General features: G+C 38.0%; 1 protein-coding gene across 4 annotated transcripts in view; it reads right to left on the minus strand.

Moving 5' to 3' along the window:
* The window catches only part of TMOD3 (tropomodulin 3), a 69686-nt gene that overhangs the window by 16108 nt on the left and 25635 nt on the right, over nucleotides 1-27943 (minus strand). For 3 of the 4 annotated variants that reach the window (XM_010977172.3, XM_010977171.3, XM_064485595.1), the window contains 4 exons: nucleotides 22949-23148; nucleotides 17960-18116; nucleotides 2348-2470; nucleotides 960-1049 (listed from right to left, as the gene is read on the minus strand). In XM_010977172.3, coding sequence (XP_010975474.1) covers nucleotides 960-1049; nucleotides 2348-2470; nucleotides 17960-18116; nucleotides 22949-23074 — 496 coding nt within the window. In that variant the 5' untranslated portion in view covers nucleotides 23075-23148. The remainder of the gene's footprint in view (nucleotides 1-959; nucleotides 1050-2347; nucleotides 2471-17959; nucleotides 18117-22948; nucleotides 23149-27943) is intronic. The other variant, XM_064485596.1, reaches the window with a different exon arrangement.

Here is a 27943-nt window from a genome sequence, read left to right on the forward strand (position 1 = left end):
GCTAAGTGATAGACTACGCAGCCTGGATTAAAATCCTTACCATCGTCCTCTTGGGATACTGAAGCTAGTTACTTAATCATCCTAAAACCTCAGCTTCTTCACATGCAAATGAAAGACAGTAATAATACTTATTTTATAGAACTGTTGTGAAGATTGAGAACAATTCATATTCAAGAGCTGTCATGGAAGAACATGGCCCATGGTAAGCATTCCCCAAAATTAGTCAATAGCATTATTATTGAAAAATTAAGTTACAAGAAATAGCTATGATACCACTTTTTTGTAAAAAACAAGACTATTTGTGTATAACATGGATACACATATAAGTTCATATAAGCATAATACAAAGTCTAGAAGGATATACTCCAAACTGTTAACAGTCAGGGGTGGGGGTGGGGCGGGCTGTGAGCAGGCATGACGGCTGTGAACAGAGACACTTTGACTTCTTACCTTAAGCACTTAGTTCGTGTTTAAATTTACTACAAAAGTATGCATTACTTTGGTAATTTAAAAACATCTATAAATAAATTTAAAAAAAAGCTTTTCTTTAGGCTAATACTTTGTATCAGACTAAAAGGTTTAGGGGCTGAAGAGTTCTGTGGTTCCTCCCAAATCTAATTTTATAATGTACTTTCTTTGTTGGCACTGCTGTGGATTTCTTGAAAATCAGTAACATTGAAAACAAAATGTCAATAAAAGCCAAGTTTGGGTAGCTTTTATAGTGTTTACCATTAGTATTATTTGGTGAAGTGAGAAGGGAGTTCCTGTTACATTTGCTGACACATTAAGCATAAAATATTTAATATTCTATTTTCAATGTCAATACTATCTAACTGGAATCTTAGGTTTCAAGCACAAATGCCTAACATTTAGTATGAATATGCTGAAGTCGTTACATGGAGAAAACAAAACATAACTAACAAAGGACTGGAATTCACAAAGCACTGTTAAGTACTCACTTGAAAAATGTTCTTGGTCGACACCATTACTACTTCCCACTACGTCGCAGAACTGTGTATTCGTTATCAAATTGTGCATCCCAAGAATAGCTATATTTATATAGAAAAGGAAAGTTACTTTTTTGGTTCCATCAATTTTAAACATAAAGAATTTTATTCCAAAATTCTTACCAATGATTTTAACATTCTCCGTACATTTTCCTACTCAATTAAATACACACTTTGCAGCCAAAAAAGGAGGCAACATGATTAGAAACCACCTACAATCTCTTTTTTATCAATACTCTTGTAATTTCTCCCCATCTACATTTCTGAATTCAGACAATGCAGGAGCCAGCCTTACCCTAAACATACATCTGTGCTTACTTAGCTCCATCTGGTGGCCAAGAGGGAAAGTGGAAATGATCTATTGTTGGCTGTTCATCCTCACAAGGTTTTTCCAAACTTAATGCAATACAAGGCAGATTTTCAATTTAACCTTAACTCTCGCATTAATTTACATTTGTATTTCAGCTACGAATGGAATATAAAAGTATAGTTGAATTCTCATGTTTAAGATTAAAGTGGCATCCCTCAGAAATGACACTTAGGAGGAGAAACAAATTTGGTTTTGTTTTTGATGCACTTTTGCGCAAAATGAGGCAGAAGCTACAGTATGCCTCTGGCCCTTCCACTGTGATGAATACATCATTTACAAATCCATCAGTCCTCAGCACCCCAGTGAGTAAGACACCCGCTCTAGCTGTGGTACCACACCTTGACTGGGTTCCTGGGTCCTCCCCAAAGAACCGTCACTGCTCTTTTTAAACATGTTCTTGGGGTTATTTGGTACTAAGATCTCCCCAGGCATCATACATTTCTCTCTAGGAAAATGCATGTGGGTGGTCGTAGGTGGGGGCAGATACTGGTTCAGGTAAGAAACTGGTAATGATGAAAATCACAGGGGGGTTTAGACTGTTCCCTATACACTTCAGAAAAGTTGGGAAAGTGGTGAGTATAGCTCCGGACAATTTTATCTAAGTTCCAGTTATCTGTTTTTGGGTCTGCTGATAAAATGGGGCAGCAGCAGACCCTGGAGGCAGCTTCTAGCTGAGCACCAGCAGCTGTGAAAGATTTTTATAAAAACTTTCAAAGATGGCAACATGGGAAAAGATGTCAAGTAATCAATACAATCCATCAACATAAAAATCTCACCAATAAGAGAATTTAAAGAAACAAAGCCCTTTATGTCAGATTACAGTGTAAAAAACAAAGTCAAATATATGGTTACTTATTCAACAGCACTTTGTTACGCAAAGCGAGAATCTGTACAGTGTATATAGATGTGTGTGTGCCAGCATCCCCTCTCCTCTACACTCATTCACAGATTAATTTGTTTTAGGAGATACCTGCGAGGTCACACAATTCTGTATCAGAAGCACTTGTCAAAGCTTCTTCTAATTCTGGATCAAGAGATACTTTTTCTTCTGTAAAAGTCTGTATAGGTTTCTGCTTAGGGATAAATATTTTTCCTGTAAAAATAAAGCAGTTTGTTAATTTTATGACTACTGCTGGTAACTCATTACCATTTTATTCTAACAAAAGTTATTAGAAGTATGTGCAAATGAAGGTGAAATGTTTCATCTTCAGTATGTATTTATAAGCTTCCAAGGCAATACTTTGGCCATATAAGTTGCAATGAAAAAATGGAATCAACTGAGAAATTTCCCATTTGTGAAAATAAAAATAGGCTCTTTTTGGAGTAATTATGAGTTATTCTATAAATACTAAATAAAAAAATAAATGTATAAAACATACAAACAACTCAATAACCAAAAAAACAAAAAACAAACAAAAAAACCCAACCCAATCAGAAAATGGGCAGAAGACCTAAATAGACATTTCTCCAGTGAAGACATACAGATGGCCAACAGGCACATGAAAAGATGCTCAGTATTACTAATTATCAGAGAAATGCAAATCAAAACTACAATGAGGCATCACTCCACACTGGTCAGAACGGTCATCATTAAAAAGTCCACAAATGATAAATGCTGGAAAGGGTGTAGAGAAAAAGAAACCCTCCTACACTGATGGTGGGAACGTAAATTGGTGCAGCCACTACGGAGAACAGTATGGAGATTCCGTAAAAACTAAAAATAGTCACCCTATGATCCAGCAATCCCACTCTTGGGCATATATCCAGATAAAACTCAAAGTTCGAAAGACAGATGCACCTCCATATTCTAGCACTATTTACAATAGCCAAGACATGGAAACAACCTAAATGTCCATGGACAGATGACTGCATAAAGTTGTGGTGTATATATACAATGGAATACTATACAGCCATAAAAATGAAACAATGCCATTTTCAGCAACATAGATGGACCTAGAGTATCATACTAAGCGAAGTAAGTCAGAAAGAAAAAGACAACTATTACATGATATCACTTATATGTGGAATCTAAAAAAATGATACAGTGAACTTATTTACAAAACAGAAACAGACTCACAGACAAAAAACAAACTTACGGTTACAAGGGGAAGAAGAGGGGATGGATAAATTAGAAGTTTGGGATTTGCAGATACAAACTACAATATATAAAACAGATAAACCAGAAGATTCTATGGCATAGCACATGGAACTAACTATATTCAATATCTTGTAACAACCTACAATGAAACAGAATACATATGTATAACTGAATCTTTATGCTGTACAACAGAAACTAACACAAAACTGTAAATCAAAGATACTTTAATAAATAAATGTGTAAATTTAAAAAATTATAAAACTTAGGAAAGAGATTAAAGGGGAAAAAAATTCACTTTCCTAACCCTAAGGAACAAACTGCTATAGTCACTTGAGGGATGGCAGAGGCAATGATCATTCTAGAAATTCAAGTTCTAATTGCAAAGAAATTTCCTATATGTCCTGAGTGGCAGCCTGAAACTTCCTGTCACTGTTCCTTAGCCTCGATGGACACTAACAAGGTTACCTGTTAAGAAATTAGTTACTCCAGAAAACTACAGTATTTATCATGTGAAAATCAGTATTTTATGACCATATGTTCAATGCAAAGTTGAAAACATGAAAAGTCCATGTGTGGATTCACACAAGTGCCAGTTATTTTCTTTTCTATCAGAAAATTACCAGGGAAATACGTGAGACTATGTGGCCTGATGAATGTATGCAGTGCTCTATCAAAAGAAATGTTTGTGGGCTTAATAACCAGTATAATGAGTGGTGTGTTAATTCTTGTTCAAAGTAAATATCAATCAGTGTAACTCATAAGGAATTCTTCCACAATACAGACTGCTCCCAGGAATCTGGCCAAAGCTGGTCAGGTATTTTCAGCTAAGTCCATCTAAAGGATCTTAATTTCTGATATTACATTTATTTTTAGTATTTTTATTTGGTTCTTTAAAAAAAAGTCTCCCTGTCTCTGCCGAAATTCCTCATCTCTTCACACATGCTGTGCACCTTGTCCACCAGATTCTATGGCATTTTTGTCATAGTTAAAAAGCTCCTGACTGATAACACCAATGTCTGGGTCATCTCTGGGTCTTCTACTGATTGTTTACTTTTCTTGACTAGGGGCCACATGTGTCTTTTGTCTTAAGATCTTTGACTTCGTACCAGGAAGTTTTGTATAAAACTACAGCAGAGACTAACGGAAATGAGATCTAATCCCAGCAAGGAGCATGCCGCTCGGGCCAGGGCTGACATAACATGCTCTACAGTTGAGCTGAACCTGGGCTTGTTGTGGCAACTTTAGTTTGATTCATTTCCTCACTGGATTCAGACATTTTGAGGACAGGATCAGGACTTAAATCCTCAGCAAGGCGTGGGATTAGAACTGGTGAGGTTCTGGAATCTCCTGAGCTGTCTGCTGTTCTGAACTGTAAAGGAGCAAGCCTGCTCCTTCCAGGAGCTGTTTTCCAGGTCCACCCCCGACTTTTTGGCCCTTGGCAGATCTTTCGGCCCCACTCTTGGGTTGTCTGCCCTACGCTTTGTGAAGCTGGAAATGGCCTGAAAGGGATTTCTCCCAGCTCCCCTCTCTCTCTCTCAATCTCCCCAGCTGAAAACCTACGCCTCAGGCATTTTCTCTCAGCTCTGCTTCACTGCCTCGGTTCTTGGAATAACACCCCAGCACTAAGTGCAGACGGGTGGCAGAGAACTGGGGGGCGGTGCAGCCTGGCGCTGTCTCTAGGGCTGCACTGTCCAACATGGTAGCCACCAGCCACATGTGACTATTTGTTTACATTAATTAAAATTAAAAATGCAGTTTCTCAGTCCCACGAGCCACATTTCAAGTGCTCAATAGCCACATCTGGCTACCAGCGACCACGGTGGTTAGCACAAGTCTATCACAGCAGAAGGTTCTAGTGGACAGCACTGCTCTAGGGCTTCTCTGGTTTCCAATCTGGCATGCGAGCCCGTACACAGTCATTCAAAGTTTAAAAGCGAGGCTGATTTCTCTGTACTATGGTGGTTTCCTCCTTTTCTCTACATTTTAGTCAGGAAAGAAGGCAGAGTGGATTACCTCTTTTATGGAGGGCTTGCCACTATCTAGAGTCACTTAGATTTGTGTCTTCAAGCTTTCTGATACAGTTTAAAAAAAAAAACAACTATGATTATGTAGCTTATATTTATATTGCTTGTTTTGGTGAGAATAAAAAGTCTCTTACAACTCTCAACATCTGAATCAGAAGTCTTTCCGGTCAAGTATTTTCTTATTTAAAAAATGGCACTTGGCCAAATCTACAATGTAATTATATTATTAAGGATATTTTAAACTGTATATAACAGAATGCCTAATTTAAAGTGGTTTAAACTGGTGCTTCTCAAGCTTTAATGTGCATCTCATCCACCTAGTGGTCTTATTAAGGTGCAGATTCTGATGCAGTAGGTCCGACGTGAGCTCTAAGAATTTGTATTTCTAACCAACCTCCCAGGCGATGCTGATACCGCTGACCCACAGACCACTGTCAGAGCAGCAAGGGTTCAAACAATAAGTATTTTTATCTCACTTAAAATGCCCACAGGTAGATGGCTATGGGGTTGGTTCAGCAGCTCCATGTTAACATTAAAGATCCAGGCTCCACATTTCTCTTTGACTATAACCAGCAAGGAGGCCTTTGTTCTCAGGCCTTTAGTCTCAAGGTGATCTTTGCAGCACTAAGTATCACATCCTCATGCAGGAAGATCAGGACAGGAAGGAAGGGCATTTTTCTCAATTGCAAATTTTTATAAAGAAAAATGTTCAACAGATTTCTCCTCTGGTCTCACGGACCAGCACTGGGTCACATGTCCATCCCCCACCTGCAAGGGGAGCTAGAAAAGAAAGCATCTGACATTTTCAGTTTCAGAGACAGTTCTGCCAGTTAGGAAGAAGGAATCTGTGAATGGTTGCTGAACAGGCAACTACAACATTTGTCCCAATATTGAACCAGATGAAGTACACTTCTGTGCTCCCTGAATCCCCTGAACATTTCACTACAGCCTCACTTACACATTTTCACATGCTCGTCTGTCCTCTCTGAGCTTTTCAATGTTCTGTTCTGTTCCATCCCTACACCTCTGCCTAGCACACAGAAGGCAGTCCAACTTGTTGATGAAGCAAATTTGATGACCACTTCCAGCTCAACCACCTCATTATAGAAAGTATAATATAAATACCCTGGTTCAAAGTTACACAGCAAAGTTAACAGGAGAACATGGGTTCTCAAACTCTCAACCCAGTGCTTTTTCCAACAAACTAGTGGCTTTCAAACCTAACTCTGTAGCAGTGGTCTTTTTCCCTCAAACAAATGCCTATCTGTATGGTGGTATACAATTTATCTTTTTAGTACCAAATTTTGGAGTTCTGGTGATTACTAGATAATCTGTTCTCACTGGTTCACAGATGAAGGCAAATCCAAATTGTGACATCCTGATAATTCCATATTACTTTTCACAGTGGCTGATATAACAGATTCAATGGGGGAAACTTTAATAAATTCTGATGTCCGAGTCCTGTCACCAGTGGTTCTGATTGACTTGGTCTAACGTGCTGTAAGGGACATCTGGATTTTCAAAAGCTCTCGAGGGATTCTAATGCATAGCAGCCAAGGTCAAGAACCAATGGATTACAGTATTCAATCAGTAAATGAAACTACATAAGCTATAAAACAGCTGCCCATGTCTTATTCTAGGACCCAATGGAATCAAAAGCGTTACAAAATCTAAAATGTTTATTTTTGTAATCCTTACCCACATTCCATAGAGGCATTATTCATATCTATTTTCCCATACATAAACTTTTGCTAGTATTTATAAATACAAAATGAATCCCATTAGGAATAACAAAGCAACACAAAATAAGAAGGTCCTATGTATAGCAGAGGGAACTATATTTAATATCTCGTAATAACCTATAATGGAAAAGAATCTAAAAAAGAACACGTATATATATATGTATAACTGAATCACTATGCTGTACACTAGAAATTAACGCAACACTGTAAATTGACTATATGTCAATTAAAAAATCAGCTGTTTTCTCAGAAATACATAATTAGCAAACTGTTGGATCGGTTCCATATTAACAGAAAACACCTTTCTAAACATGTGTGTTAATTTGAATCAGTCTCATATCAATTAGATTTAAATTAAAAATCTTAATTATTATGAAATGCTGACAAATAAATCTCCATTATAATGGTTAATGTGATTAGTGCCTTCAATGTCTTGCAGGATGAGTGAAATGTTAGGCTTTTATTAGATGTAGAGGCATTATGTAGGGTGTGTGCGTGGTTGTTTGCAGCGGGTAGGGAAATGCGTAATTTTGATACTGCTTTTATCCAAAACCATCTGTTAACAAACTTGTTGGTACTCCATTTTATTATGATCATCTTTCTTCTAATCTGTTTTTTCAAATCAAAGATTATTCTTTATAGAAGTTTCAGTCTCATTCTGCTAAAATGATTTAGATACACAAAGGAACTCGTATACGATAAACATAACAGACACCTGTTAATTCTTTATTCTTAATTCCTCTGGAATTTCTTGCATGTATATGTAAGAGAGACATAAAACAGAGTGTTTTCCAAAACAAACAATCCAGGAGGACTGAACACGTATCTGTATCAGTGGTTCTTAAACTCAGGAAATGTATATTGACTAGACATGAATATTTTTGCAAAAGCTCCCTGCATGATTCTGATTCTTGCCTACTCAGGTTGATAAAGCGCTAATCTGTATAATTATAGCTCTGAAAAGATTAGGATGAGTAATCCTGTATTGATCTAATTTTCCTTTTCCTCTCCTTGAAATATGGCCCCAAAGCCCTGACTTGTAACTTTAAATATTTGTATTTATTTGAAATAACATGTCTAAAAAAAGATTATTCACTTTAATTCTTCAGTAGACAGCACTCTATCCAAATGATTTTAATTTCCTTATTTAACAAAGCAAAGCCCCAAACTTGATTTTTTTAAAAGATAAAATTTCAGTTCTTTACATTGTAGCAAAACATGCAAATAAGCAATGATGAGATCAGAAAAAATCTCTCAGACAAGTATGAAATGACATGCTCCCCACTCCCAAATGAAACAAAACAAAAACAGGGCTATGACTCTTGGTTGCTAAGAATATTGAAACAGTTCAGTAATGTTTCTCCAACTACAAAATGGCATCTAAGAAACAGAAGAAATCAAGATAAGAATTCATATAATAGTAACTTAAATACATGGCATTTATCCACACCTGTGTTTGTGCCAAGAGGAGGAGGGGGGATGAGTATCTTGCCAAGACCCTTGTTATTGTTCCAAAATCAGTAAGACATCGTGAACCATGTTAATTTTACTGCCAGGACCTTTCTTCACTAGTCCTCATCTCTTCTGCCCTGATAGCACGTTACAGCAATCACAATATTAAGAATTACGTTAGTCATAGTCTCATCCTTGTTGAGTATATAAAAACTACAGAGATGTCACTAGTCATTTCATTTCTACAGAGGTGAAAGGCCCTAGCTCATTTTACTATGTGTATGTTTATAAGTTACCTTGTTCCAGAAAAGATTTAAGGCAACTAGGCCACTGTAATCTCCACAAGGGGCTCTGGGACATCCTTTTGACAGCAAGTGCACAAATCTCAAACCAACAAAACCAAAGGATGAGGGGGCAGATCTTGGAAAGACGTTCTTGCTTTAACCTAACAGCACACGATACTTGCTCAATACTACAATATAATCTCCAATAAATGCTTATTTATTCAACAAATGTTTAGTGAGTTTGTATATATTACATAATGAGCTAGAAAGACACCATAAGGAAAATAAAATAAGAGATCCTTTACTTTAAGGAGCTTATACTCTAGTTGGGGAAACAGGACATCTATAGTATATGATTCTGGAGACTTCCACTTCTGACCAAGACGGAGTAATAGGGGCAGGGTTTACCCATGACTGAAACCCCAAAATGGACAAAATAACAAAAAGTTTTCAAGAATGCTGATCATCAGGCATAAAAGAACAGCAATCCCCTGAGAGATGAGAAACAAAGTGAGCCCTATGATTGCCCAGCTCACTGCCCCAGAGACATGATTTCTTTGGAGGAAAGGAAAGGATTTCTGATTCCTTAGTAAACCAGAAAGGTCACAGTTAAAACTTGCCTTAATCAACAGGATTGTGTAATTGCCAGTGGGTAGTTTGTTTCCACTGAATTCAAGATAAAGACTGGCTCTGTTTTGTATTCAAATCTCATGAGTTCTAAATATCCGTGACATACCTCTAAAAAGTGGTCTCAGGCACCGCTAGGTAGAATGGGCTGCCTAAATTAGTCATGCAGAAGCTGGCATCTCCTTTGCAGACTGGTCACTGTATCTTTTGTTTGATTCACTCATTGCTCCTTTGGAGTAAGAAGTAAGCCTGATGGATTGTTCATCGCTCGTGTTTTATAGGAAATTTTCCCTGGATAAACATATCCATTCTGGGTGTTCCTGTCCCTTCCACATGTCTGTATGTAATTTATTACTGTAGAATTTTGATTTTAATTTTTTCAGAACCATATACTGTGAGGCTGTGTTACTAGCTTTTTTCTTTTTAATTGATTTAAGATTATGTTCTTTTGATGAACTGCCCATTTTGTCATTATAAAATGATTGTTTGCTCTGAAATTTACTTTGTCTCATATTAATATAAATAATCTTGCTTTCTTTTGATTAGAGTTAGCATAGTGTATCTTTTCTATTTGTCACATCAATTCTTTATTCCCTTTCCTCTTTTTTTTTTTTTTTGGTTTCATATCTTCCATGCCTCTACCTAACATTTTGAACATATGGAATATAATTATAATAACTGTTTTAGTATCCTTACCTGCTGGTTTTATCACCTGTCATTGCTCAGTTAGTATTGATAGATCGTTTTTCTTCCTTATGAATCGAATTTCCCTGCTTTTTTGCATGCCGGTAATTTTTTATTGGCTACCAGATACTATGAATTTTAACTTTTTGGGTGGTGGATGTTTTGGTGTCCCTATAAATATCCTAGAGTTTCATTCTGGAACATGATTAAGTTACCTGGAAACAATCTGATCCTTCAGGGCCTTGGTTTTAAGATTTGTTGGATGGGACTGGAGCAGTGTTCAGTCTAGGAGTCATTTTTTCTCCAGCACTGAGGAAAGATCCTTCTGAGTCCCAGTGCCCAGTGAATGATGAGGTTTTCCAGTCTAACTGGTGGGAACACGTATTCCCAGCCCTGCACGAGCTGGGGCACTGTATCTCTGATCTTTTCAGATGGTTTTTCCCTTGGCCCAGGGTAGTTTCATCACACACATGTGCTGATCAGTACTCTGCTGAACCCTAAAAGGCAGTCCCCTGCAGATCTCCAGAGCACACTTTTGGTGTGCCTCCCTCCTCTCTGGCACTCTGTCCTATGAACACTGGCTGCCCTGGTCTTTCTGGAGCTCAGCTGTGTCTCCTCGGCTCAGAGAGTGCCCCAGGTTCTGTCTGGGTTCTGTCCCCCGTGCATTCCTTTGTCTTGGAGGGAAGGGAACACACCAGAAAGCACAGATGGCTCTACCCTAAAGGCCAACAGGGAACAGTCTTGCTCTGTGAAAAGGGGAGAAGCCCAATCTCGAGGGTCAGTGGCCTGAATGGAAATCTTTGATGGTGCCCTGGAGTGGGTGCACAAGGTGCAGAATGGCTTTGGGGTCTCTGAAGTACGGGACACCAAGGGAAAAAAAAGTCTTAGACTAGGTAAAGGTGGAGTATGATACTAGAAATGGGGAGGAAGGCTCCTGAGAAAGCAAAGCAAAATGAGAGTCAGTAAGAAATATTAAAAACTGGGCCATATTATTTCTCTTAAGTATCAAATTCATGGCAAGGCTCTATGCCTTATCTATCCTGGAGACAAGATAGTCAAGATATGTAAAAACACGAGAAATAATAACCAGCGGTATAGTCAGAACTTTGCATTTTCACCATTCTCAGGAATGAGGAAGAGCTACACGAATACTCTCCTTCACTTTTGATCAATGCCTCAGTTACGTATTTTGCAACATTTCAAGGGAAAAAAGGTAAAAAGCCTCCTAACATTTTACTATATGTCCAAGTAAAAGGAACATCTATTGGAATTGTGTTATTGTATTAATTTTCTTAAACATCTAGTTTCTCAACATTTTGAACATTAAGTAGACTCATAGGAAAGTCATTTCCGTTCATTTTTACTAAGATTGCTTGATGATACCATGATACCTACCATAAGCCTGTTAGAGTTAGATGAACTCAACAGGTGCAGATTGTACATTCTGGGAACAATGCACTTAAAAACAATCCTTTGTCAGCTGTGCTTTTATTAGCTGCCTAGTATCTTCTTTTTGCTGTCAACAAAACTGTAATTCTTAAAAACAGAACATTTACTGGTATAGGACAAAATGTTCCCCCAAATGCACTAAAGACATAATGCCTTGAATTTCACTTAATTAGGGTTAATTCCTCCTTCCCAGATGTTGACATATGCTTTAATTCTGTAAAATGTGTAATTATAAACAATCATTTCACAAATCACAAAGTGAAATTACTAATTTATTTCTATATAACAACTCTCAAGTGTCCTTACTCTGTCAGGCCTTTTAAGGCATTTTGAGGTGATCCAGAAAGGTAAAATTTGGCATGAGTATATAGTTTTTGTTTGTGGTCAAAAGGAAAAATCCTGGAATGTCCAATTTTCAGTTTTATGGGATTCCCTTTGGTCACATCAGTTCTGCGTAATTTTAGCTCCAAAGAGAGTGTGCCTTTAAGTGAAAAAATAACAAGTATAATTAATCATCATTTAATTAGTCTCCAAATATGAGAAAGTAGTTGGATAACTATTCCTTTTAGTGGTTCCCAATTTTTTCCTTTAAAAAAAAACTGAGCAGTCATCTGATCGATCTTTAAAAATAATTTACGAGCGATCACTACGTGATTTTGGCACACAACCTGGAAGGAGTTGAAGGAACTGAGTGAATCCCTATAACATTCTCTGGCACAGAAAGCTAATACTGCCACTGGGGACTGAACTCCGAGACCTGTCATCTTAGTAGGAAAAATGACTTAGTTTAGACACCAACAGCACATTTTATGGATTCTAACTAGTCTAAATACACCAAAAAGGTAAAATGCTTTTCTTTCTTAACAGGTTTGCAAACTGTTTTAAGAAGAACCAGGAGAACCTCTACTGTCTGGGAAGGCATCCTTCATCTGAAAGTCTCTCTCCTGTGAAATTAAGCATTAAGTAAGAAACGTGGGACTCAACCCAGGTAGGTGTTCAGGGTAAAAGGTCACTTGAGAGGCAGCTTAAAAAAAACAAGCTTCTTGAGTTTGAGAGCTAAGGAGGGCATTCACATTTAGGTTGATTGGGAGGAATACTAATACAATGTAGATGAATTGTTCTGAGGATCTCCTGGAATGTGAGATGAGAGAGTGTGCCTTTAAGTGAAAAAATAACAAGTATAATTTGGATGAGACCCAAAGGAAGGAAGGCATATCAGTGACTAAGGATAACCAAGACCAACAAATTTAAGGATGAGATCCCAGGGTGACTTTGAGAAGCCTAGAGGTGGCTTTTAGCTCTGTTTCAAAATAGAGCTCTGCAACCAAAGTTCCCCAATTGCTGAAGACAAATTTGCCCTCCTCCAGGTCTATGACACTGTAACATGGCTTTTAAGGCTTGGCCCCATCAAGTCTAAGGTGGTGGTGTCTGCTTTCGTAAGATGGATTGCTCAAACTCAGAAACGTATCTCTGTGGTTCTGGACCACTCCTTCATGACAGAGAATGGAAATCTCTTGCTTGGTAATAACATCACCATATGATCCTATGCAATGATTACACCATAAAGGACTTTTATACTGACTTCACTATACTCATTAACAAATTTGGTCCTCACAAAAACTATATACAGACTGTATGATTCCATTTATATAAATGTCAAAACAAGCAGAACTAATCTACTGTATGAAAAGCTATGATGGTGGTTACTTTTGGAAAGAAGAAAGAGAAAAGTGACTGGGAGGAAGCACGGAGGGACCTTCTGGAGGTGCTGATAATGTCTTGACCTGGCTGCTGATGACATGGGTGTGCTCACTATATAACTGATCGATCTGTATCCTTCTTATTTGTGCATATTCTGTAAGTATGTTATACTTCAATAAGAAGTTCGTATTTTAGGGGTGTGGGGTATATAGCTCAGTGGTAGAGTGCATGCTCAGCATGCATGAGGTCCTAGGTTCAATCCCCCGTACCTCCATTAAAAAAAAGTTCATTATTTTAAAAAAGTGCTAGGGTAATCACTGCACCACAGCTAACAGTATTTAATAGACATATATAGTGAAAGAGGCAGCAAAAATACTGAACATATTATAAAAAGAAAGCCACTGGTTGTGAATACAAAATTACTTGCTTTTTAATTCAACCACTCCCATTTATTTCATACCCATCTAAAATGTAAAGTAAAAAATAGGAAAAAAATATAAAAGGAAATACAAACTATTACATCACAGTTAAGGATGTAACATTTTTTTCTATTGTCATCTATATTCCTCACCTCTACCATTTCTCCCCTTTGATACCTTCTTATTTTCCACAGTTCTTCTCTACCAACTTTCCTACCTCCTCTCACCCTTCAAGACCTTTTCCTAGGTAACCGGAGATCATGAAACAAGAGCACACTGGGAAGTTTTCTGGGCCAGCTTAGGACAAATGCAGTTTTTTCACATCTCTTATTTTCTCTCCTTGTCCTCAAATCCATATTCTTCCTGTCATCTCTTTTTCTCACATCTCTCCCTCTGTTTCTATTCTTCCTAATTATACCCCCAGAGTCCACCCAAAACATACATAATAGTAAAAAGTGATCTCATAAAACTGTCTTCTCCTACATAAATAGGATTAAAGCTATAAACAGTGGTATAGGTATGGCTGTACACATGGAAATATAGCCAGCAGTCATTTCTATGACAAATACAAAGGAACTGATGCATTTGTCTATCTTTGTGATTTTCCACACTTCAAAACTATGCATTGGTTTTCAAACCTTTTTCTGTTCCCAAACACCTGAGAAACATGACACTTCCAGCACCATCAGCAAGTAGTGTGATGGTTAATTTTATGTGCCAATTTGGCTGGGCATGGTGCCCAGATATCAGGTCAAATATTATTCTGGAGGTTTCTATGAAAGCACTTTTTTGGATGAGATTAACTTTTAAATCAGTGGACTCTGAGTAAAGCCAAAACGTGGTGAGCCTCAACCAATCCACTGAAGATCTTAATAGAACAAAAGCTATCTCCTCTGAGAGCAAAAAGGAATTCTGCCAGGAGACTGCCTTTGCACTCAAACTGCAACTCTTCCCTGGGTCTCCAGCCGGCCGGCCTATTCTGCAGATTTTAGACTTGCTAAACCTCCACAATTATATGAGCAAATTCTTTAAAACAAATCTTTCAGTTGAGGAAACAACTCATTTACAACTGCATCAAAAAGAAAAAAAAATACCTAGGAATAAACCTACCTAAGGAGGTAAAAGACCTGTACTCTGAAAACTAAGAGACACTGATGAAAGATATTAGATACAATACAAACAGATGGAAAGATATACTATGTTCATAGATTTGAAGAATTAATATTGGTAAAATGACCATACTCCCCAAGGCCATCTACAGATTCACTGCAATCATTATCAAAATACCAATGGTATTTTTCACAGAACTGAACAAATAATTTTAAAATTTGTATGGAAACACAGCAGACCATAATAGCCAAAACAATCTTAGGAAAAATGAACAGAGTTGGAGGAGACACACTCCCTGACTTTGGACTATACAACAAAGCTACAGGCATCAAAACAATATGGTACTGGCACCAAAACAGAACATAGATCAATGGAACAGAATAAAGAGTCCAGAAATAAACCCATGCACTTATGGTTAATTAATCTATGACAAATGAGGCAGAACATACAATGGAGAAAAGACAATCTCTTCAGTAAGTGGTGCTGGGAAAAGTGGACAGCTACATGTAAAAGAATGAAATTATAACATTCTCTAACACCATATAAAAAAATAAGCTCAAATGGATTAAAGACCTACATGTAAATGTAAGACTGTTTCAGGTTTATAGAACTCCTAGAAGAAAACATAGGTAGAACACTCTTTAACATAAATCATAGCAGTACTTTTTTTGGATCTGCTGCCTAAGGCAAAAGAAACAAAAGCAAAAACAGACAAGTGGAACCTAAGTAAATTTAAAAGCTTTTGCACAGCAAAGGAAACCATTAACAAAATGAAAAGACAACCTACTGAATGGGAAAAAATATCTGCAAACGATATGACTGGTAAGGGATTAATATCCAAAATGCATAAACAGCTCATAAAACACAACATCAAAAAAACAAACAACTGGATTAAGAAGTGGGCAGAAGACCTAAAGAGACATTTTCCCAAAGAAGATATACAATAGGTACATAAAAAGGTACTCAACATAGTTAGTCATCAGACAAACGCAAATTGAAGCCACAATGAGATACACCAGTCAGAATGACTATCATCAAAAAGAACACAAATAACAAATGTTCGTGAGGATGTAAAGAAAAAGGAACCCTTGTACACCGTTGGTGGGAATGTAAATTGGTGCAGCCACTGTGGAAGACAGTATGGAAGTTCCTCAAAACACTAAGAATAGAACTATCATATGATCCAGCAATTCCACTCCTGGATATATATCTGAAGAAAACAAAAGTACTAATTCAAAAAGATACATGCACCCCAATGTTCAGGGCATCATTATTTACAACAGCTAAGATACAGAAGCAACCTAAGTGTCCATCAACAGATAAACAGATAAAGATGTGGTGTACACACACACACACACACACACACACGATGGAACACTACTCAGCCATGAAAAAAGAATGAAATTTTGCCATTTGCAACAACATGGATGGACCTAGAGGGTATTATGCCTAGTGAAATAAGTTAGAGAAAGACAAATACTGTTATGTTATCACCTATATGTGGAATTAAAAAAAAAAGTAGTCAATATAACAAAAAAGAAACAAACTCACAGATATGGAAGACAAACTAGTGGTTACCAGGGGGAGAGGAAGAGAGGAGGCAAGATACGGGTAGGGGATTAAGAAGTACAAACTACCATGTATAAAATAAATAAGCTACAAGGATATAGTGTACAGCACCGGGAATATAGCCAACATTTTATAATAAATCTAAATGGAGTGTAACCTTTAAAAATGTGAAATCACTGTGCTGTATACCTGAAACATACATTTTACACCAACTATACTTTAATTTAAAAAAAAAAAAGGAATGAATGAATGAACAAATAAATCCATCTCTCTCTATACACACACACATACACCCTTTTGGTTCCAATTCTCTGAAAACCTTGACTAATACAAATATCTAAGGTAGTGATTCTCAACTAGAGATAAGGGGGAAGTGGGGTCTACAGAAAGAGCTGAGGAGTTGGAGAAGACAGATAATTTTGAAAAGGCCTGATGCAGATCTTGTGGAACACCTACTCAAAAGCCATTTACAACCTTCCTCTATCACAGAGGTGGAAATGCTAAAAAGAAATTTTCACCTTCCCTTGCAGCTAAGGGATAGCCATGTGACAGGGTTGCAGCCAGATTATTGAGAAGGGCTTCCTTCCAAAGAGAAGGCTAGAGCCTCACTAGGAGAAAGCAGTGTGCTCTAGTCATTCTCCCCGCCTGGACTACTAAGGATTCAGATGGAAAAACAGTGCCCGGAAGAGCTGATCTTCAGCCTTCCTGCGGCCACCGTTCCCCAGCGCTCCACGAACCGTATGCTAAATAGGAGTGCAAGTAGGATCTGGCTTCTTAGGCCAACCGGTATTGAAAGCTGAGAAACTTAACCTACTTCATGGTAAATGTTATTATATAGAGAGCTTTTAAAAATACAGCTGTACTCTTTCTCCACTGAGGCTAGTTAAGGACAAAATCTGCAATGGGACTTGGGCTAGAAGAATTTCATGAAAGTAATGATTATGAAGCATTGACAATTATGATAATGGTTATGAAGCACTGAATTAATAAGGAAGGCTGTAGGATATTCTTTAAAGAGTCTTTGAAAATACGGCCTGAATTATTTTTTACGGCCTTCTACTTTAAAGACAGGAGTTAGAATAGAGCAGCACTTTGACATCATTTGCATTCTTTAATACACTAGCACATTTAAAATTTTGCCTCAGTATGCTTTTAATACTTGTTACAGGAGGAAACTAAAGAGTTCTAAAGAGAATGAAAAATCACTGTGTAATAAAACCTGACTAACAAATCATTAAGAAGGACCTTATTGGCCAAGTTGGTGAATGTACATGAAGGCCCTAAATTACCTAATAATTTTTCAGGTGAATAGTATCGTATCTTTAAGGCTATCAATGATGCACCTCTAAAAATACTATTTTCCCCAGTCCTATCTAAAAAAGAAAAATCAAGTGCTATTGAATGACTTCAAAATTCTGTTTACCTTTTTTTTCTCCAGTGTAGGGCACATAGTCTTCCCTGTCCTTATGCTCCAAAGCTTCCTTCTCCAGATACGAAAGGAGGTGTTCTCTATCAAATGGCCCTGTGGCAGACTTCGACGTCTGGTTCTTCTGCCGGAACCCTGCAGGCAGAAGGGCATTCTGCCAAAGAAAATGAACCAGCCATTATGACCATCAAGAACACCGACACTATATGCTTCCAGGTATTACCCATTTAAGAATGTGACGCAGGCATTCAAGACTTCATTACAGGATTTTAGAGCAGCAATTTAAAAGTGTTCCAAAGATTTTTTTTTATTAGGTAAAATTCACTCACATGTTATTAACATAGGCACAATCACATTTTCTTCAGAAAGTATTTTACTGGCAGGAAACAGCCTTTACTTTTTAAATGTCCTGGGACAGTAATAAAAAATATTGTTTAATGCATAATAACAGCTCAGTATATATGTATATATAGGAAAATAATTCCACTGCAAAAAAGAATGTTAAAAGACTATATACATCATAGTCTTTCATAATGACTTCTTTATCATGACTTTCTCATAAGAAAAACATGTACACATACAGTAGGCTATCAGGCAATTAATGTTTACTTGTTTGTATTTAAATGCAGTGGGAAAGGTTCAACTTCAAGGTGTATGAATGTGTTCTATGTGTGTGTACGTCAGCATTAGGAGGGGTTTGCAGCAACCACTGTCACTGCTACTCACGCACAAAGACATCCAGGGATATTCATGGGAAGAGTTACATCCCTGTGTTTCCACATGGGTACAGCACTTTTGAGTTCATGGAGTGACTGAGAGTGGGGGAGGGATGGGAGGTGAGGGACTGACGTTGTCCCTGTTAGTCCCTACTCTGTACATTCACTAAGCCCAGGAAGAACCAGTGGTGACTAGGCAACATGACGTCCATTCTTTTGCTCGTCAAAAGTCAAGGAGGTGATATTGCCTTGTCTTACTATTCTCAAGTATTCTTTGCTGTGAAAAGGAGAAGCAGCAAGAAAAGTCACACAAAACGGCCAACCCTATTTTGCAACATCTCCCAGTACTGGCCATGATGCTGAATCTCCTGGGTGTTACAAGATCATTTTTCATTACAAATGGTGATCTTATATGGAAAATGATAAGAGGAAATATTCATTTTTTAACTGAAAAACATAGTACTTCAACTCTGGCCATTTGCTGAGATCCACAGTAATTAAAAAAAAACTTACCTTTATGTTCTCCCCATATAATAGTATGCATTAAACAGAAAGCTCACCTATAAAGATGAGGTCTGTTCCTAATCATGCACCAAGAATATTTTTCTAACAGAAAACTGTCTTAGGAATATAAAAAAGGAACACAAGATCTCTACCCTCAGATTTTGAAATCAAGAGCTAAACACAAAGAATTCATTCCCAACCAACCATCAAGTACTACCCATTTTTACTTCCTAAAAAACTGTCTAACTTTTCTCCACCTCCAATACCATTACTTTGGTATAAATGATGATCCAAGCTGGGACAGAATAGTACATTAGCCTCCCAGCTGGTCTCCCTGGATCAGCTGCCTGACACTCTTCAACCGCCACTCCCACCTGCAAAGTTATCCTAGCTCCGTTTCACATGCCCTCTCCATTCTAGCCACATCAGCTCTTGTTCCTCCCTTGTGCTTGCCATTTACTTCCTTCTACCACAGGGCCTTCCCTGGAATGCTCTGTCCATCCCTCTTTGCTACTCATATTTCAGACTGCAGCTCCATTCCCTCCTTCCCGCTTTTCCTGGAGTCCCATCATATGCTCCTATATTACTATGGCATGATTATGTCATTAATGCCTAACTCCCCCCACTCCTAGCAGCCTGCATCATGAAGGCAAAGACCACATTTGTCTTGCTCACTCTCGTATCCCTAAGCCTAGCATAGTAACTGGGATCTATAGGTTGCCCTCCCTCCAATATTAACTGAATAAAGATCTGAGGATACTTTGCTCAATAAGGCAAATTAATATAAGTTACTTTCCATCACCATCAATAAGGCACATATATACATACTGTTCCTTCATGGTGGTAGCAATGGACTTGCATAATTCCACCTGCCTGCTCAAGCCCACGTGAAACATAGAGGTTTTAAATGATATGTTAGCCGGAACCCTGGCTCCTTAAATACAGTCTTTGACCACAAAATAAATAACAGCTAACTGGTTTTGGAGGCCATGAACTAAGCTTTAGTAGAAGTACACTTTAATCAAGTAAGTTAATGGATCATAATTAGTTAACAAGTAGATAAAAATCTCATCAAAATGACTGGCACTAAAAATTACATGCTTCTCTCTTGCAGTGGAATTTTATTGTAGTAATATACTCACAGCCCTGGAAGTGAAAAAAATAGCTTTTGCCTAGGCTGGCTGGCTGTCTTTTAGACAGAAGTTTTTAGAAAACGCAGTAAGTTAGCAAATATATATATTGAATGCAGCAACAGGAAGTAAAATAGCCCTCCAAAATATAACAAGGCACCATATATAAACTTCATCTGCTCTTCTCTATCTACCTTCTGAGACTCTGTAAGGTACAGTGTGTTCCTCTGGCTGAAGCAGCTGCTGCCACCTTTGCCCTCTTTCTTCCCTGGTCCTTTACTGTCACACTTCCCCAAAACTTCACCCAACAAGTGGAAAGCTATCAATAAATATCACTCGTCTTCTACCCTCAATGAACAGTATCTGAGGTTGGGGGATTGCAACTAGGGTTGGAGAGTTTTCAAAATACACCCAGTTGTTAGAACTCAAGCCTCCCCATACAAGAAGCAGGCCATGGATTTCCAAATAAGAAAATATAAGCCATCAGCATAGGGCACGAGTTCAAGGGGACTCACTGTAGTTTAACAGAAAGACCACTAGACTCTGCCAGGGGCCAATCAGGTAGCCAGGAGGCTAGTCTTAGTTCTTTCCCTAATTGTAATAACTCAGACAAGTCACCTAACTTTTGTTTTCCATCTATGAAACAGCGCAAGCAAGAGCAAGATTGATGTTTCTCAATCAGGGGCATTTCCATCTCCTGGGACAACTGGCAGTATCTGGGAATATTTTTGGCTGTCACAACTTGGGGAGAGGGCATATTAATCACCTTTAAAAATAAATTTTTAGTGGAGGTACTGGGGATTGAACCCAGGACCTTGTGCAGGCTAAGCATGTGCTCTACCACTGAGCTATTTCCCTTCCCCAATCACATTTTTTATTTTCTGTATGTTATGGTGCTTTGACATCTTGAAGGCCTTGCTAATCCTGGAAAGACTGCCCCTCCTGGGGCTAACTAATTTGTAGGGATAGCAAACGACTCCCCCACCTCATCACCAGGCACCTTCCTTACAAAAACCAATCAGTCCAGAGCCCATACCCTCAACCCTCTTTTCTCTCTCACACACCAAGCCAATATTTCCCCTGCCCTAAATCGCCCAGGGCCAGGTACCAGACAATTAGATATCACTCCTGCAGCCCAGAGCCACTGAAATTATTCAAACCCTCCAATTCTACACTTGCTCAGACTGGGCTATCATGTCTCTCCTATTCCTTCCCTTGGAAACCACAATAAAAGTTCTGGCTGTGCTTGCTCCTCATGCCCTCTGCTTCCCAACCCAGCTGCTTCTCCCAGTGTGAGCCTGCATGGCTAGGTGCCCCTCCTGCTGTTGAGAATTGTGAGTAACAAACTCTTCTTTCAAGTTGTCTCCAAGCCTGTCATCTTACCACACCTTACCTAAACAAAATCCCAGGTACATTTTAAAACAGGAGGGTGTGCTACTGGTATGCAGTGAGTAGAGGCCATGGATGCTGCAAAACATCCAACAATGCATAGGACAGACTCACAGCAGAGTTACTCAGCCCCAAATGTCAACAGTGCCAAGGTTGAGAAACCCTGGACTAGATGAACTTGTATGTTCCTACCGTTTGATTTAAATAGGTCTGATAGGTTGAACTGCCCGTAGAAGTTACTACTGTGACATGCAAAACAGCACTGTTATTCTGAGTTATCCCACACTCAGGTGCACTGGAAATTTTTCCTTACAATAACAATTATGGTTAAGGGATTTGATTGATGGTACAGACACATTACTCAGGTGCTAAAGTAATGCTGAGAATAGAAGTGTAGTTTTCAATAAAAATTTAAAAACATTCCAGCAGGAATAAATGTGTGGTAGTGACAAGAGCACATTCATAAACTCCACCACAATCCTTAAAAGGCACTAAAAAGAAATCAATGTCTTGGCATAATAAAACATGGTAAACAAAAGAAGCCTAGCAAATAGCCATTACCTTCAGGTTAAGGAGCCAGAACCTTCGTGTTCTCCCCTCACTGCCTTCCACCCATCCCCCACCCCCACATCCCAGGGAATAACAATTCAAGGGTCAAGGGTCTCTACCATCGCCTTGTGTATTGTTTAAGATAAACAACAACAAGTTTGCAAAATAAAACATATATACATATATTCAGGTCTGCTCCACTGCCCAGAGTCTACTTAAGATCTAGTCTACCAATAACTAGAAACTTTGGTCCAATTTGGCCAGCATCTTTCAGAATGGTAACTGTAAGGTCATGAAGAACTTTCTCGAGACACTCTACACTGCAGCCATCCCGGGACAGAAGCCCTGAAGAGGCATGGAGGCTGGCATACATTGAAGAGCTAGTCAGTCATCTGCTGCGTCTCACCAAAAACACTGCTCCCCGCCCAGAGAGAAAAGGTTTCTTATAGGAGAGAAAATTTCAGGAGATGTTTGTAAACAGAGATGTGGGAGAAAATAGTTTAGAATACTCACATGTGCAGAGATGTGAGGCAGAAGTAGGGGGACTGGAAAGGAGGCAAAAAGTTCATTTGGGTAAAGAGAAGGAGGGGGATGGCAGTGCCAGGGAAAAGTCATGAAGAAGCTAACTGCTCAAAGGCAGCGACTTAGTATCAAAGGGTTTGAAAAATTATTTCATGTCTTTATTAGCTAGCACCTACCTCAGGGTCAAGATCATCCAGAACAGTTTCCAGCTGTTTCAGTTCTGTTTCTGACAGATTCCCAAGGAGTTCGTCTTCATCGAGGTCCTTGTATTTTTCTAAGTCTTTCCGGAACGGTAGTGCCATGGTTTGCAGTGGAGGAAGTCACTTAATTTTTCCTTTTCAGTACAGTTAGCAGTGATTTCTGTTTTTCCTCAGAGCTATGGAGAGAAGAAACAAAAACATTTAAAATGGTGAAGTCATTTCCACCTATTTAGGTCTATTTTAGGTTAAATGAAATGTAATTTCCACGTGTTATATACTATTTGGCCATATGCCACACACTATCTTCATCCATGGTTCATTCAATGCCTTTGCCTTTTGTCTTTTGTTGACAAAAAGCAACCAAATAATAACAAAAACAAAAAACCACAACTGGGAAAAAAGAGGGAGAAGCAAGAATAAAATTCAAATCCGTTAATACAGTTACTTGATAGAATCTAGATTTTCTGATAACTGAGTTCTAGGGGAAAAGAACTTATAATATGTGCCAAAATACAATTTTTTCCATCAATAGCTTTCAAATGATCGCTACCCGAGTACTTTGCGTAAGCACAGTATGTTTGAGGCACGTTTGTTTTACTGTAAATTGCTTAGAACAATATTATCTTCTGACTCAATATTAATATGGGGGGGATATTAATACTCTCTCCATGGGAAGAGTGGCCATTGGAAAATAATATTTTTTGAGAAGGTGCATTTAAAAACTTTTTTGAAAAGGCATTTTTAAAAGAAAAAAAAATACAACCTTCTGAAAATGTTTCAGTAAAATACTCAGAACCACGCTGGGATATGTGATCCACGGACTGGGAAGGCTGGTCGGGAGGGTCCGGTGATTGGAAGGAACCTCACTGGTTCCTCGCCGTGTGGATCCCTCCCAAGCAGCTATGAAGTGACCCAACAAGCAATGTCCTTCCAGATACAGCGGGACTGTTCTATAGGAAAAAATACATAAGTTCCACAAAACGTCTACAGTGCAAATGAAGTAGCTCTATAAATTCCAGCCATACATGTGGATCATTTATCTCATAAAATGTTCCTATGTGAATAAGAAATAATCCTAAGACTTAGCAATTTGGCTAAATTTTTCGTGGCTGCCAAATGCCCAATACTTCAAAGTTTGGATCTACTTCCTACTCCCTGTCTGCCAAGTTTTCCCAACTTAGTATTTTAACTAATATATTTTCTTCCTCAAACCGGTAACATTTTATGGACTCCTTTATCTGTTTTCATCTTTTGAGAAGAAAGGAGGGTTCACCACAGAGGTCTGTCAGCTAGTAACCATCTGGGTCCAATAATGAGTAAATTAACAGAGCTGCGCTTATGCAGATGTTAAACTGTAGGCATTTTGTGTAACTGCCCAAGACAGGTCTGGCTTACACCTGTTCTGGCACCTCATCTGGTTTAGCAGTTATCCTGGATTTTTTTCCTGCTTTTCTGAACAAATAATTATTATCACTGTTGTCATTACTAAGTTAGGTAAACCTCCTTTGCACTTCCACTTTAAGACAATAACCAAGTATCCTGAGAGTGTATTTTCTCAGTTAAAAATAATAGTCTGCAGAGAAGATTCAAAAGAAAGTACCAGCACTTTCAAATAGATTAACCACAAAATGCAATTTTAAAGAAGATGGCAGGCAATTTTAGGGGAAAAAATGTAAGACCATTTTGAAAAAATACTCTCCTCATAAAAATACCAGTGACATGGTATTTGAGACAGATAAGGGTAAGAAACTGGAAAAAGGACATAAATACGTACCAAGAGTAATTATTTAGCTTTTGCTAGTTTTAAATGCTTGGACAATCAATACAAAAGGTTTTTAATGTGGTTTAATATAATTTATTTTTGAGGTTTATAGTATATAACAGAGCCAACTTCTTGTTCAAGAAATACTTCAAAGAAATTCATATTGTTTTCATTATTTTAAGCATCTCCTCACTTCACTCTCAAGTGTTCCAGTATGGGCCATAAATCCAATGGTCACCCTACTACTAAGGCACTATAATGCACAAGATGATAGGAATGAGGTATCAGGGGCAAAGGTAATGTATATGCCACCTAGGATCTATAGTTTTGGAACACGACATTCCTTACAGTGACAGATCTACTGTTTTGGAACATGACATTTCTTAGAGTGACTAACAGAGTGACCAAGAGACAGCTCTTTATCCCAGAGTAAAATCCAGGCATGTTTATAGTGCTGCTTAAAGAATAATAAAATGAACACACAACCCAGCCTCAGAAAGGAAACATTACTAGTACTCGAATGTTCCCCTTTCCTGCTATATCTCTCTCCCCAAAAGAAGAAGCCATTGTATTGAATTTTGAATTAATCATTCTCTCTTTCTTTTACAGTTTTACCTTAAATGTATATATCTTTAAACAGTTTTAGTTTTGCCCTTTTTTTGCACATGTATGTGAAAAATATATATATATATGGATTCATATAGTATGTATCCTTCTGTGACCTGCTTTTTACACTCAACATTGCTTTGGGTTCATGCTTCAATCTGTACTTCTTTTATTTTCATTTCTCTATCATAGTCCATTGTATAAATGAACATCTGAATTACTTACAGTCCTTCCTGCTCTAGTTTTCTGCTATAAACAATTTTGTTACCTACTTCCTGATATACATGTGCAAGAGTTTCTCCAAGTTATTCAAACCTAGGAATGGAATTGCTGGAAAAAGGATATGGTATTAGTCAACTTTACTAGGTAATGTCAAACTATTTTCAAAGTGGTTTTACCAATTTATATTCCTAGAATATTTAATGCATGACAATTTCATGTTACTTATCCTTGCTAACTGTTGGTATTAGCAGACAATTTATTTTTACTCATGCGGATGGATGTGAAATGATACTTCACTGTGGTTTTAATTTGCATTTTGCTGAGTTATGATGAGGTTGAGCATCTTTTCATATGTTCTTGGCCTTAGTCACTTGGACTCAGTCATATTCCTTAGACTGTGAAGAATCTGTTGCCCATTTTTGTACTGTGCTGTTTATCTTTTTTAAAAAAATAGATACTCTTTACTATATTCTGGATACAAATCTTTGTCAGTTATATGTTAAAAATCTCTTCTTCCATTTTCTTTTAACTCTTACTAGTTTATTATGGAATTTTCTAGGGGGAAACATATCAAAGTGGTTTTCACTTAAATTTTTAAGGAATTTACTTCTTTGGCTTGTTTTCCCCTTATCAAAGCAATGGAAAGGGCATCTCCTTCAAGTTCGGATAATGAAATTTTGCCAATTCCTAGGCAAGAACTTACAGGTTATATACCAAAGTTTCCCAGAAGCTTCAATAAAAAGCAAATAGCTGGTGCTCATCCTACCTAATGTTGCTCAGAAATGTTCAGATTCTCATAAAACAAACAAGTCCATACTGTATAGCACAGGGAACTATATTCAATATCTTGTAGTAACTTATGGTGAGAAAGAATATGAAAACGAATGTATGTATGTTCCTATATGACTGAAGCATTGTGCTGTACACCAGAAACTGACACAACATTGTAAACTGACTATACTTCAAAAACAACAAAAGATTCTTGAACTTGACTGTACCTTCCCTCTCTACTCTCATCCTTTATTGAGGATTATCTGTATACTGACAAATGTTCCAAGTATTAGCAACAGACTCCTTAGGAAGGGACGCTCTGGAAGCAGTGCTTTGCTTTGTTTTTTGTCCCCCAGATCACATGTCCTCTCTTGCTTGTCCTCTGACATCTGTATATCGGAAGGGGAACAAATTCTGAATAGTTTCAACCAGTGTACTAAAAAGTATTTTAAATCTATACTGGGTCTACAGGAACTTCTTTAAAATCCCCAAGCTACTGTAAAATACACCTCATAAAAATAGCATTTCATAATTTACACAGCACAGAAGTAGATTTTCAAAAGCATAATATTCTCATAAATCATTTTTTAAAAGGTTGCATATAAGCAAAGATTAGTTTTGCCAGATAAGTTAGGCAAACTTTCAGGCAGAAGTAGAAAATTTTTTAACCTGAAATTCTGGTATGACCAGACTGTTTAATTCTCCATCACTTTCAGAGCAGTGGTTTTCAAGTTTCAGAGTGAATCAGAGCTCCCTGGAGGGCTCGTTAGGACACCGCCCCTGGGCCCCACCCCTAGTTTCCTGACTGAGTAGGTCTAGGGTAGGGCTGAAAACCTGCATTTTTAACCTGCTGCCAGGTGGTGCTGATGCAGCCGGTCAGGAATTAGGCTTTGAGGGCCACCGCTCTAGAGGAGCTCACTTCGTAAATTCTGATAAACAGGTTTCACAGTCTTGTGGCTGCCCATCTTGTCTTACTCACAGGCTGAAGGACTTTGTTAAAATAGTCCCCAAAGTCTGTGTGAGTTACTGCTATGGTATGCTTTTCTTTTTCAGTCTGCCACTGCTTCACTGGATTTCAGTTAGCTGAGGTAGTACTGAGGAACATAAGGAAACTCCTGGAATTTTCTGGGCCAAAAGTCTTCATTCCATTAAACAATTTCCTTTTCATTTATTACTTGTCTCTAGAATCCTCCTTATTTTTCACACAAGACTTCCAGGACCCTGCTAATTTCCAGAAGGATTCTCAGCCATCTCATTTCACAAACGTTTTAAATTTTAGCTTTCTATTTAGATAATTTTTAAAAATTAATAGCTATATTCTAGATCTTTCGGATCACTTAAAACGAAGCCCTGCTGTGAGATTTCAGATGCTGTATTTACATTTATATTTATCACTGCACCAGCACCAGGCGGAACAGCTTTAACTGTTCTAAACTAATACAGAGGCTTTCTTAATACCTAAATGATGCATTTGCACAAAATGGAGACAAAGTGTTATGTAACCGAAGGTTTCTCTGAGATCCGAACAAGGTAGATGGTCAGGCAGGCACAATGAACCCAAAGAGAGCCCCTACTGAAGCAGTTAGTACTGTATTCCCATCAACAGCAAT

This window comes from Camelus dromedarius, chromosome 5 (assembly GCF_036321535.1).
Source record: "Camelus dromedarius isolate mCamDro1 chromosome 5, mCamDro1.pat, whole genome shotgun sequence".
NCBI lineage: Eukaryota > Metazoa > Chordata > Mammalia > Artiodactyla > Camelidae > Camelus > Camelus dromedarius.